This window comes from Phaenicophaeus curvirostris, chromosome 4 (assembly GCF_032191515.1).
Source record: "Phaenicophaeus curvirostris isolate KB17595 chromosome 4, BPBGC_Pcur_1.0, whole genome shotgun sequence".
Taxonomy (NCBI): Eukaryota; Metazoa; Chordata; class Aves; order Cuculiformes; family Cuculidae; genus Phaenicophaeus; species Phaenicophaeus curvirostris.
In genome coordinates, this window is record NC_091395.1 from 45412186 (window position 1) to 45425747 (window position 13562).

General features: G+C 36.3%; 1 protein-coding gene across 5 annotated transcripts in view; it reads right to left on the minus strand.

The window, feature by feature from the left end:
* The window catches only part of FAT1 (FAT atypical cadherin 1), a 110384-nt gene that overhangs the window by 5361 nt on the left and 91461 nt on the right, over positions 1 to 13562 (minus strand). For 3 of the 5 annotated variants that reach the window (XM_069855945.1, XM_069855944.1, XM_069855943.1), the window contains exons 16-25: positions 13277 to 13420; positions 11408 to 11605; positions 6428 to 7229; positions 5384 to 5515; positions 5112 to 5275; positions 4057 to 4519; positions 3417 to 3570; positions 3059 to 3169; positions 2221 to 2852; positions 1863 to 2000 (exon numbers count right to left, since the gene is read on the minus strand). In XM_069855945.1, the coding sequence (XP_069712046.1) occupies positions 1863 to 2000; positions 2221 to 2852; positions 3059 to 3169; positions 3417 to 3570; positions 4057 to 4519; positions 5112 to 5275; positions 5384 to 5515; positions 6428 to 7229; positions 11408 to 11605; positions 13277 to 13420 (2938 nt within the window). Of the gene's footprint in view, positions 1 to 354; positions 1390 to 1862; positions 2001 to 2220; positions 2853 to 3058; positions 3170 to 3416; positions 3571 to 4056; positions 4520 to 5111; positions 5276 to 5383; positions 5516 to 6427; positions 7230 to 11407; positions 11606 to 13276; positions 13421 to 13562 lie in introns of those variants that run through there. The other 2 variants (XR_011337376.1, XM_069855946.1) reach the window with 2 other exon arrangements.

The following is a 13562-nucleotide window of genomic DNA, read 5'->3' on the forward strand; positions in this document are numbered from 1 at the left end:
TCATTACTCTTTTATAAAGCAATATTATTTGTGTACATATACATTTACTCTCTAGCTAGAAAGCAGTTGCATATGGTACATAAAATACATTTCTAAGGCTGAATATTATTCCTGATAAACATGGTAACGTACTTGCAACTAATTCTGAAACAAATTGCGCACAAGCACAAAGCTGCTTTAGTGTGTTAGAATTTATGAAATGTTGCTAAAAACATACTATTTGCATAAGACTTCATCTATACAGCAGTAAACTAGACATTTCTAAAGGCTTGTGTTAGGTGAATTAAGGAATCAGGCTTCCCCTTTTACACTATGCAAACTACATCTCCCCCCTCCCTCCCATGCTCCTTCCATTGAAATTAACTAAAAATGCTAGAATAGGAACAACATCTACTGAAAACTTCTGTTGCTGACCTACTTAAATTGTGTGCAAACAACCAAAATGAATGTATTTTTTATATCTTCCTTTTCCCGAGATAATTTTGGAAGGGAGAGGGATTTTCTTTTATAGGCTACGATGAGGTAACACATGCAATTTATTTGCATGTCTTGGGGATTATATTTTAAACTAATGAATTCAGAATCTACAAAAAAGGAACAAAGAAATAATATCTATGACTCTACAGCTATTTCTTTTAAAACTATGTATTAATGAGTAATCAATACATGGCAAAAAAACCAAGTAAGAATGTATGACATATATGGGATGGAGAGGAGAAGAGAACACATGTACCACACAACATGGGAAAAAAAGTTGAAAGTTATCAGGTTTGCTGATAAAATGATGAGTGCTATAAGCATACCATTTTACTTTCACCAATCATTAACAAAGATTTTCTTTCCATGCTGTTAAGAACAAATCACTCTACTTCATTAAGAAGCAGAATGTTCTTTATTCCTAAGCTACAGGAATTTCAGATTCTTTTTACCATTCCGAGATAAAAATGGAAATACTGGAATAAAAAATTGGAATAAAAGTCAAAACACCTTATCTTAGTGAATTAAGTTATGAGACAACGGTGGCTTTGTCCAGTTGGTCTGAAATGTTTCTAAATACATAAATGCATTCATGTGAACTGCAGAAGCATCTGTCATCACAGTATAAAAGTAGAAGACTTCCAATTCATAATAATAAACCTCACAAATTTGTATGCTGATTATGTTTTGATGGATTGGCATTGTGATCAAAATATTTTTATTTTTATATTGCCTTTTTTCAATGTATGGAATTTTTAATGAATTAATTTTAATCATGGTGAAAGCCAAATATACTGTTCTACTATGTAAAATTCCTTTTTGTGCAGCTTCCTTCATTACTAAAGTAATCAAACTTACAAGCAGTCCCTTAAACTCTGCTCTCACTCAGAACTGCTCTGATCCATATGGGAGCTGAGGTCGCAGCAAGAAAAAGAGAAGGAAACAAATGAAACTGTAACACCAGAAAGCTTTACCAAAAGCTGAATGTCAAAGTGAAAGTTATATTTCTGCAGAGGTCATTTTTTAACTTCACTGTATTCTTCTGTAAGGTGACAATTAATGGTTACCTAGGAGTTTCTCATATTTGAACTCACTTTTAACACCTTTTAAACACAAGGCTCTGAACACCTTGTGCTGCATTTTCATTGTTAATATTCTAACAACAAAATGAATATATATAATTTTAAGGTAAAGTAATTAACATGAGATTTAAGATCAGCAAAATAGTTTAAAAAGTAATAAAAGTAAATACAGATATATATTAAATAAGCTATTATTTAATATATATTCGATATATATAAGTCCTATTGATATTGAGAGATACAGATACAAACACAGAACAAATGGATCTAAGTGACAGCACAGAATGATCGCATTTTACATACCGTTGTCATCACATGATTCAGACTGGAAGGAGCTGAGAGACTGGACCTCAGACATGCTTTCTCTCGCACTATAAGGATAAGAGTTCTTTTCATCCAGAGGCTTTTTCGAAAGACAGGGGTCAAGGTCAACTACTTTAGCTGAAAGAAAATGTTTCAAGTGAGACACAATAAAATTTAAGGCTAAAATCTACAGATTTTTACAAAACTCAGTAAAGCATGAAGCCAAATCAGACACAAACCCTAGTAAAGTCATAATGGTTTTTCTACCCTAACAGGCACAGAGACTTTGCATTCACATTAAACATTGTACCAGCACAAACCTTTACCAGAAAAGTAAAAAAATAAGAACAATTCTTACTGTCATAGTCAAAATCCCAGCTGGGTTTCTGTATTGAATCGCTGTCTGAAGGAGAGTTAGAGGGAGGCGGAGGTGGCAAATTTGGTGCAACACTGCAAACAGCTACAGCTTTCCGGTGACCATGTACAGAATCTGGGTTAAAAGTACTAAACTCTGGGTGTTCAGGGATAGCAGATCCCTCAAAAGAATTCCTGTCAAGATTGTTCCTAGAGTCACTTGGGATGCTTGGAGTGTATGAAATGGGACGAACAGGAACCTGTGGTGGGATGTCAGAATAGATGTTCTTATTCAATTTTGCATCAAAATAAGGTCTTTGCAAGAAAGCTGTTGTAGTTCCCAGTTGTTTGTCTTCAGGTTCTGGCTGGTGCTTCTTCTTTCTACTGATCACTTTGCGGCAAACAACAAAAATCACAACTAACAGGAATATTCCTGCGATGAAAACAATAATCCCAATCACTTCAGCTAAGCTAATATTCCAAGATGTTGAAACATATTTGTTAAGAACAATGTCTGTGCAGTGTTTTCCTCCAAATCCACGGCTACAATTGCAGTGATAAGAACCATAAGTGTTTTCACAGAGGGCACCATTAAGACAGGGGTTTTCTACACATTCATCAACATCAGTCAGGCACCTAATAGAAAAAAAGAGCAATGATGGTGAGTTTACATCAGTAGTCTCTGCTGTAGTCTCCTAGTTCGCAACTATTTTAAGTGTGTTTAATATTCTGTACTGTACACTATTAAGCAATTTGCTATTTTATTAACATTTCCGATTTCAACCAGTTTGAACTGTTAAGTAATACTGTTAAGAACTCAGTATATATGGAACACTACCTACCTTTCTCCACGAAAGCCTGCTTCACACTCACAAACGGGTCCATCCAAACTGTCAATGCACTTTCCACTGTTTTTACAAGGATTGTCTTTGCAATATGGACCCAACTGGCACCTGCAAAGGTGAAAAAAAAAGGTGGGGGAGAGAAAGCACAAATGAGCCATTACCTGACTGTGAGTGAATATATAGTGTGGGATTCAGTGCTGTAACACAGGGGCTGGCGTTAACTTCAACTAAATCCAGTGGGTTTTAAAGTCTGAGCTTTAAGTAGGAAACAGATACAAAAAAACCTCGAAAAAGTGTTACATTCATAGCCTATTCTCTAAGGGGGTTGTTGGTACAATAAGTCATAAAAACATACCTTTGGCCTGTGTATTGTCCTCGGCACTGACAGACAAAATCATCACTGACAGGGATGCATGTACCTCCATACAGGCAAGGGTTGGAAGCACACGGATTTACATTTACATCACAGTGAGTTCCCATAAACAAAGGTGCACACTTGCAGTAATAACCTGAAATCAAATACAGTCTTTTTGAAATGGACACGTGGTTTTACTGGATTTAAGATAAATCCTCCCTGCCCACCTACCTCTTTGAAGGGAGAGGATGGTAAGAAACAGAAATACTTTTAACAAAAATGAACCAAAGTTTAAGTGTAAGGTTTTTCTTGAATATGACTGAAGTATAACTCCCAGTTCTCTTGCAAAATCCAAACTTGTCACAATGATTTCAGAATTTTTAAAGGAAGACTCTAAAGCAGGCAGTTAAGAGGACAGACCTCAGATTAAATTCCCACTTTGTCTGATGGACGTTCTCTAATTCATACCCCAAGGAATTGAGTCCAGAACACAGGCTGACGCAGCCTTCCTACTTGCTTAACAACCAGCCTTCTACAACTCTCTGGGAAAGCAAGAATTATTAACAGTTGTTTTGTCCTTCAAGGCAGAGAAGCAGAAAATTTGTTTTGAAAACTAACAGCAGAATATATCACGGCTTACCTCCATTTGACAGTGCATTGCAGATGCCTCCATTCTGACATGGGCTACTTGAACAACCTTCTGTTGTAGGCAGTGAGCATCCAGGAGTCACGTCTACAGATTCTTCCATGTGTGCATAGTTACGTGGCTTACTGTTTAGAGGCAACTCTTGTCCATTGAGTACAACAGAATCCATACAGCCTCTGAAACCATTGCTCACCTGAGGACTTCTACCATGTCTTGTACCTTGCTGCCGAATATGACCACCAAAAAACACATGATTATCCAGGTTTAGTGTCCTAAGTGTACCAGGAGCAGTACCAGATGCAGTATGCACCCTATCCAGAACAAGTCGTGCGTAGTTTCCGTCCACTTCAAGAGATACTGAATGCCACTGGCCATCGTTAATCTGAATGCTCTGAACAGAAACAATCCCAGGGCCACTGCCACAGTCAAATTTATATTGCAGTCTTCCATGGTGAATCTACAAAGGAGAGCCACAACATCAACAAATGGTCTGCACGCTTTAAGAGTATAAAATATTGATGCCTATAGAAGTTTATGTTTGCTGGAGAGACAGAATGATGGTGATGTTCATAAAAGGCAGTTTAATAACACTGTATTCCAGTCAGTGATTGTGATTCATTCTATATGGTTCTTTAATTAATATATATACTTTGTACATTTTTTCCTCTAGTAAAAAAGTCACAGATAGTCATCAAAAGATTACAATACTTCAAGACCTTTCATTTTGTACTTTAAGTGACTTTTTCTGTATGGACTTAATGAGTATTATAAGCAAAGAAATTTAAAGTTGTTATTTAAAACATATAATTCAGGGGTATTTTTTGTTTTATTTTTAAAACAGTAAAGAAAACTAATTCCTTTTACACATTAAAAAATTCTGTACAAGCTTATCACCTGGATGTATAACACACTACTATGAAGGCAATTCTCAATTTTAACAATTCTATAGAGGTGTTATAAGCCAATCTTACTTTGGCACAAAATAAAAAGTAAGAAGATGGTAAGAAGAAAAGAGGAGGAGATATATGCCCTATGAGATTTTAATATACCTCTAAGATACTGTAGTCTGTTCCTCGAGCATACATAACAACTGCATGAGCAGAGTAAGTTCTAAGTCTCATTGTCAGCTTCATTTCCTCTTTGTTTTCATTTTCCATAAGACGGTATTTCACATAGCTGCTCCCAGTAAATGTCACAGCAGAGCCAGATGATGCTTAGGAATACAGAAAAGCATAAAAAGTGTTAACACAGGACCGGAATAAAATTTACATTTGGAAAGTAATATGGTTTTACATGGAGATTTTTTGAGTTAATTTCTTACCAGGACACTGTCCAGCTTTGCTGTCTTGACAAACACAAGTGTATTTTCCTTCTTTTGGATCTCCTAAACATTCGGTACCTTCTGGACATGGGTTTCCTTCACACATATTATTCACTATGGGGCATTTCCCTTCTGTAAAACAAAATACATTATTTCTCCTCTGTTGGTTCTAATGGTAACTGTCCCTTTTCACAAAATAAGTATAGCAGCTGAAAACAACCTGAATGGTATTCCTAACTATCAGACAAGGAAGTGTAGCAACAGCTGTGGGACATGACTGGCACAAACACAGACTAGATAAATAGCATATATAGTGGTTGATTTTCATAGTTATCTTGATTACTCAAACATTTCAATTAGTAAAATTCAGGATTGAAGTTTACAATACTACCATGCACCATAAAGAACATGTAAATAGTAAAAATGGACAGAATGCATTGGGGACAGCAAAAGAGTGAGTCTGTATTTGAATGGAAAAGGAATGGGCTTTCAATATTTAGTTAAGATGTGCTAGTTCACTCAGCAATGTTAAATCGTGATTTTAAAATGCAATGTTGTTTTCCTCAGAACTAAAGATGAATTAATCTTCGGTTATAAATCTGCATACTTTTATGTATCTTAATAAATATTCATTTCCCAGTTCACCCTGCCATTCCCAGCCAAGTTTGGAAGCTGTGTGGGTTATTCCTCTAAGCAGAAACCAGGAAGTATTCAGGTGCTTTGCATGATCTTACCTTTGTGCATACAAGACTGAAAATGGCTGGCAGTTTAGCACAGGCAACAAAATAAAAAGGAACTTCTTTCATAAAATGGTAGAAAGTGTAACTATAAAAAAAATCCCCTCCCATAAACTTATATTATGTCAACTCTTAAAATGAGGAAATGAGAAAAGAAAGACTTACTCCTTGCTCTGAATAAAATCAGGTCAATGTTGCAGTGAGAGTTAGGGGACATTCTTAATCTTAATTTCCCCCTGTGGATTGTGGCTGTTCAAAACCAGTACAATCTTTTTAAGGATACTGTTTTCCTTACTGTTTCTCTTACCTTTACAAAGACAAACTGCTGTTCTGTGATGACGGGGAGTGACAAAACTCAACCTGGCTGTGCTGTGGGTTGACATGATGTTCTCATCCACTGTTACTTTCTCTTCACAGAATTTCAAAGGACAATCTAGGCCTGCACAAAGCTTATGGAAAACATCAATTATCCGGACACCTAAAATCTCCTCTAGGTCAGGCACAGAAGAGTTTATCTTGTGGAGCAAAATTCTTGTCGTGTGCTGAGAGCTGCTAGACTTTTCTATATGCAGGAGGACATCAAGGTTTGAAGGAGGCTCAGACGGCTGCAAACTAACAATCTGGATGTCATTTCTCCTCACACCCAAGATGTTTCTTAAAGCTCTCTGGAAATTGCGCCAGTAATCACCAATGAATTCTTCAGGGGCAAGGTTTGCAAAGCGTATTGCAATGCTGTGATTTAGTAAATCTTGAGTGATTTGTCTGATGTGTACAGTAATATCGGCTGAAGTTGTAAATTTTCCATCTGTAACGTTGACATTTAGGAGGTACTGTCCTACATCTAACCGTTTATGTGCTATTAGCTTGCCACCAGTACTAGAAATGGAGAACAAGGATTCCATTTTGGGATCCAGACTGTATGTCAAAGTATCATAAACATCTTGATCAGTTGCATGAATTTTTCCAATGACACCACCTGAATATTCTTCCCCAAAGGCTGTGATAAAGATTTCTAGAGGCAGAATTGCTGGAGAATAAATACTTTCCTCAATAACTCTAATATCAATATAAGTCAAAGATGACAATGGTGGTTTTCCATTATCTGTCACCTAAAGGAAAATGAGGATAGAGTTAGGTTGTTGCTTTACCTCAAATTCTACTGTAGATATTTGTACTGTATACAGCAGAGTTTTATTTTTCTGATTAAAAAAAAAAACGTTTTCAAGAAAATGCATTATGAAAATTTTGTAACACAGGTCCTGACTTAAAAGTTAATATTGAATAATTAAAAAGCTTATACAAGCAGGCACACACAAACATGTTTTCACTTCTTCCAAGACTAAAAGGCTACAGTGATCTTAACATCTGGAAATGCCAGGAAGTCAACGACACTTCTAGCAAATAGAGAGAAAATGCACAGTAGCTGAGTTTAGACAGCAGGTGGTGCTTGAAGCTTTTTTTGATTTCAAGCATGGAAACACATTACAAATTTGAAATGAGTCACGCACTTGGAATTTACAACATGCTTCACCACAGTTATTAGATTGTCTTCAAGACCACCTCCTAAATGCAGTATGTCAAAAAGTACTTCAGAAGGAAAACAATCTATGTAGAACATTAACATTTCATGATTTTTGATCATGAAGAGAAAAAAACCCCATACTCGCAGTGCTATTTGCTTCAGGCAATTAAAGTATCTTTAATAGAATCAGCCTAATTAAATTTTAAAGCCTTTTTAAACATGACACCCCTGTCCTCCACCCTTTTTTGACAAAAGTATACCCTGTTGTATGAAGAAGGGACAAAAGAGTAGAAAATCGACAAAAAACATTCCCTTGGGTTCACTTTCTTTCTTTCTTTCTATTTCTCAATTCTTCTTTTCCATCTACCTTTTTCCCAGAGCTCTTTCCCAGTTACTGAAAGTGAGACTAAAGAAATGGGCAAAGAATAATTGGACAGATGTGAAATGACAGAGGGGATACACAGGGCTCAGAAGGCAGAAGATATCCTGCATTGTTCAAAAGGCTTTACAATAATTTTATAATGACTACAGGTAGTTGGTGCACTCTGAAGATCTATGCAGAAAAGCTGCTTTTGATTTTCACACAAATTTAAGCAAAAGAGGAAGAACACCAGGCACAAGATTACCTGTGGATGTGCATAATTATATAATGTTTAAAAGGTAATTCACGTCTCTCAGAACTACATGCCCTCATCCCTTAACTCTAAAAGACAGGCATGACTAGAAACCTGCCCTCTAGTCGCTCAAATATAAAAAAGGAGAATGAGCTCAAGATGGCAAAGTTTTGTTTTGCTTAGGTTTCTGCCTGGAAACGAGACAAAGCAGGCAGTTTAGCTACAGGAGAAATCCCCAGGGGAAGTAAGGAAGGGCTTAAAACAAACAGGCCAGCAAAGTGATAACAAAGGGACAGCAAGTAGGAAAGAAGAGCCCCAGGATTTTTCATTAGTGCAGACATTTAAAAATCTGCTATGGTTTTAAACCAAAGACTCCAGAGTGTGGCACAAAGGCTCATATGACTCATAGCTGAAGATTTCACACACTAATGCTGTGAGACGTTTATTAATGGATAATCTGTTTCCTTTGGAGAGAGGGAAAGCAAATGTGAGTGGCATGCACACGTAGGTGGCGGTTGGGAAAAAAAAATCTTATTTCTATTAAAACCACAGAAGTAAAGTAAAAGAAAGACTCATGTTAAATAAAGATTTTTTCATAGTGGGTACATGGGGTGTGTGTGGGAGGGGTTGTTTCTGGATTGGTTTGAGGGTGTTTTGTTGGTCCGTATTTTTTTTTCCCCCCAATTTAAGCATGCCTGTAATATAAGACGCATTCAGAATGCATTCAGAAAGCAACTAAGGTACAAGCTGTCAATACAGAAAAGCACACCCGTGAAGGTCAGTTAAAAAAACCAAAAACAAGTATCAAGAGATCACACACAGCCATTAACTTGTGAGCTGCAAGATGAAAGTGCAGAACTTAAAGACAGTGTAAACTTCAGAAGGTGCCTTCCTATAGCCTTTGGAAAAAAAAGAAGTCTTTCTTTTAAATGAACAGGAGAAGAATATTTTTCCACATAAGTAATGTATCTATTTTTTGTGTACATCATTGGAACTGAAATCTCGTGATATGGAAATCCTAGTTTTAGATGTCTTCATAGTCATGTATAGTGACTCACTAAGGAGAAGATAATAGCAAGTTACAGCACTGTGTCTGTTTAAAAAAGTTATCATAGTATAAGATGATAAATGGCACTTAAAAGACAGTGACATATTTCCAGAACCCAGGCAGGCAACTTGTAAATTAAGGAATTAGACTGGTCCGAAATACTGAGATTGGGTAGAAGTGAACACAAAAAATGCACAATGTACAGACTGCTTTAATGATTTACTATCTCTGAGAAGCCTTTGTTCTAAATCAGTATATTTGTTTCAAGACACTTGTTTAGCTACTGGATGCTGTTAAAATAGCCCTTATTCATTCCCTAGAGAAAAGGCACTTTTTAAGTGCTGTACTAAAGAGAAGATAGCTGAAGTACTGACAGACTGCTTACAAACATTCTGTGGGCTAGGAAGAGGCTTGGAAATGAAATTGTGTGATTCCACGCAGAAGATAAGCACCTCATACTTAAGGCAGGCACATTAGGAAGATCCAAAGGTAAGACAGTGTAACAGCCTACACAGAACAGATATAATTGCTTGTGCATGTATTCCTAGGAATATATTTTAGAAGCTAAATAAATAGAAATCAGTTACTGCTTAGAGAAAACAAAATAAAACATATGAATCCTGTATTACACTGATTGCATATACAGGACAACAGTGCTGGTTCTTTTCTAAACAAAAACGTAATCTTGAGGAATTGGTACAGAACTTGGAAAGCCTATTAGGCAAGTATGACAAAGTCCAGCCTAGGAAGGACAACAGAGTCATCACTTAGGTACCCTGAAGGCTAATCAGTTCTACCACTAATTAGTAGAGCACTATTGAGAAAAAAATGGATAGCAGAGGAATGATATAGCTCCCTGCCCCCTTTTATCTCAATTCTTAGACCCGAAACGAAACTACATTTAAATGGAGCCTTTATCTATGTTGGTTCTTGCACTGATAGCTCCTGATCTTTTAGTGAGTTAACCAATAAATGACAATGCCTGTAGGATTTTTTTTTTTCTTTTCCCAAATAAGAGAGATAGACTTCGTGTAGATACTTATCACAATGTGGACAGAATTCAGTATACACTGATGCAGACAGTACCGCTCTAAAACTTAGCCAACTGCATGTTTACTTAGAAACTGTCTGCAATATTAGATGGGAATAATTTAGAGATTGAAAGAAATTCCTCATCTAAAAATAAAGGTAAGAATTTTTCTTGAAATGCAAATCTGGAAATGAAGTTTGAGAATTAAGGTCAGCTATTTTTAGCCTACCAATTTTAAGCCCCCTCTTCACAGCTCCTTAACTTACACCTGAATTAAAAAGGACTGGAAAAGATTAGAAAATTGGTTTGAACTTTTCTTACATTAGATTACAAAAATGCATTTTAGAGAACTTTGCTGTGTTAATGGCACCTGGATTTTTCAATATGATCTAGTCTTTTTCCACAACAAAGGCATATATTATACCATTTCAGGGTAATTTTTGAGTTTTATGCTGTGTTTTCCCATTGCAAGGTTCTGAGTTCCCAAGTACTGCACTGCAAATTTCAATGCTTTGACAAAGCTCCACTGATCTGGTTTTATAACTTAAAAAAAAAAAGATATTTTCAATTGCTATAGGAAAAAGAATGTGGTACCATAGAAAAATATACCACTACTGCCATGATGTGCAATTTTCAATATCCTTGTTTCCGTTGCATCAGTGCAGTCCAGCTCACAGCTTCAAAGGTCAAGGCGATGGGGGCAAGAGGAAGTCTGCAGCCAGCAGTGAGGGGCTTAAGGGACCTGTTCTCTGATGACTTTTCCAGCATTCCACATGAAAGGCAAAGGGCTTATCAAGACCATTCACCCAATTAACAGTTTACTTACATCTTACCCTCACCACCGTGTTCAATTAAGCTTACTGATACACTTGCGCAGATTTCCATTTAAATCAACAGGCATTGTTTAGGAAGATGTTAACCACAAGAGATGTGCCTCAAATAACTACTTGGCAGGTCAGGATCTTGTAACAGAAAAACAAGGAGTAGGCAGGAAAAAGTGGTAGATTGGGCATGAGTGGGAGAAGTTAACTCAACACTTAAAACACAAAAAAGCTAGAGGCAGTGCATCCTACCTTAACATGAAGTAAATAGTGATCCCTCACTTTGCGATTCAGTGCTACAGTTGTTGTCAGAACTCCCTGCTGGTTAATCTGAAAAGTGTTCTCATCATTTCCACTCAGAATGGTGAAGAGAAAAGGAGGGCCATTGTGAGAAGAATCCTTGTCTGTCACCACTAGCTGTAGCACACTAAATCCAACAGGCTTGTTTTCCTATATATATGTAATATAATCACATTGGTTTTGTTAAAATTGAGCATAATAGACTGACATTGATTTCTTTTTCACAACAACAAAATTTCAAATTAGTATCAAATCAGTTCATTAGTATAAGAGAAATCAGAATGAAGGTGTTATTTAAGGAAAAATAGTACCCTCTGAGAATAATGACACAAACAGTAAAAGAAAAAAGGCAGTACACTTTCAATCTTTGTTTTTTTAAACTTTGTTTTATATTTTTAAAAGGAGGTCAGCCATGAAACTTTATATTTTCCACTTTTGGTCTGAATTAAGATTACTGTGAAATTTAGCTAAAACACCTGTTGAGAATAATCAAATGCCTTTGGTGGGAGGACTAGAAAAACACACATCTCCATCTGACCCTTGTGTCCCTAATTAGTGTTCCGACTAGAGTTGTGGATGCTACCAGCCACAATCCAGTTAAAATATGAAATCCAGAATTCAAAATTAGCATTATAAAATCCCTTCAAGTTTGTATCATGTGGATGCCTGAGGCTTCATAGTTTACACATTTTGGTTTATCATGTATCTGATACACACACAAAATGCACTAGCATTCTCGAGCAACCCCTCCAGCTTTTTCTCTGTTACCCTCATACGGGGGCAGGCTGACATGAATGAACTATAAAACATAAGTTATTCCTTCTTAGTTGAGTAACGGAAACATTACAGGCATTGGCTATATAGACTACAGTTTTACAGGATACGTTAATTAACATTCACTTTCAGAAAGATTGCACTTGGGGAAAGCAAAATACTTTCCCCACACACAAACACACAAAACTGTTGGTTATTTTGGGGTTTGTTTTTTTTTTTTTTAAATAATCCAGGACACTTTACTTAAATACTCTGTGTATGTTGGGTAGAGATGAATCCATTTGTCCTCTTTTAGGAAGCCAGCTTTACAAATCATGTACATGGTCTCAAACAGAAGTGGTACGTGAGGATCGCACAGCGTACAAGATAACACTGCCTGATCCACGCTTCTCTATTGTACAAGGCCAGGGAACAGTGACAACAAAAGGACCCAAGGGATTGAGATCACTTACATTACTAGTATAAAGGTCTTAAAGCAATTTCTTTGTTTCCTTCCATTTATTTTCTGTTGGATCAAGGAAGACAAGAACTACAGACGCTGCCTCTGCTATCTTTGCTTTAGCAGAGTTTTCTGAATCAGGCAAGTATATGCCAGCCCTTTGAGAATCTGGCCAACTACTACCATCCTAAGATGCAAAATTAGTCAAGGACTGATATGGAGCAATATGAAACGCTAGTCCTGTTTTACTCTACGATTAAAAAGAAATAGCAAAATTATCATGCGTTTTGACCTATTTGTATGATGCTAACAATGTTATAAACATAAATACAATGTATAATATATATACCTAAACAGAGTGCACATGAAAAAAAAAAGCACACTCAGCTTGCATTTTAAGTTTCTAAATAGACTGCATAATATGACTTCTCTTACTCTTAACACTTATTCCAGTAAGCAGTCTTGCTAACAACCTTAAGTTATTAAAAATACAGAAAAAATAAAATTGAAGCATTAGTTTTATCTTATCTTGCAGAATTTTTCAAGTCAAGTTAACATGCAAACAATATTAATGATTACTAAAACTTCACCATCTGTACTTATATTACCTGGATGATAATGCTATAGTTTCCTTTTGAGAATACTGGGGGATTGTCATTTACATCAGAAACATCAATATTAACAGTGGTTGTGTTAAGTCGAGGTGGGTTTCCATTATCTGAAGCTTGAACTGTCAAGGTGTATCCTGAAATCTAGGAAATAATAAAAAAAAATTCTAACATTCACTAGGGAGCAAAAAGTAACAAACCCAGCTTTTGTTTTAAGGAAGAAATATTTTCATGCAAACCCCCAGTAAAGCTTGCCTTCATGTATTTAATACTCTATCTGCCTCCT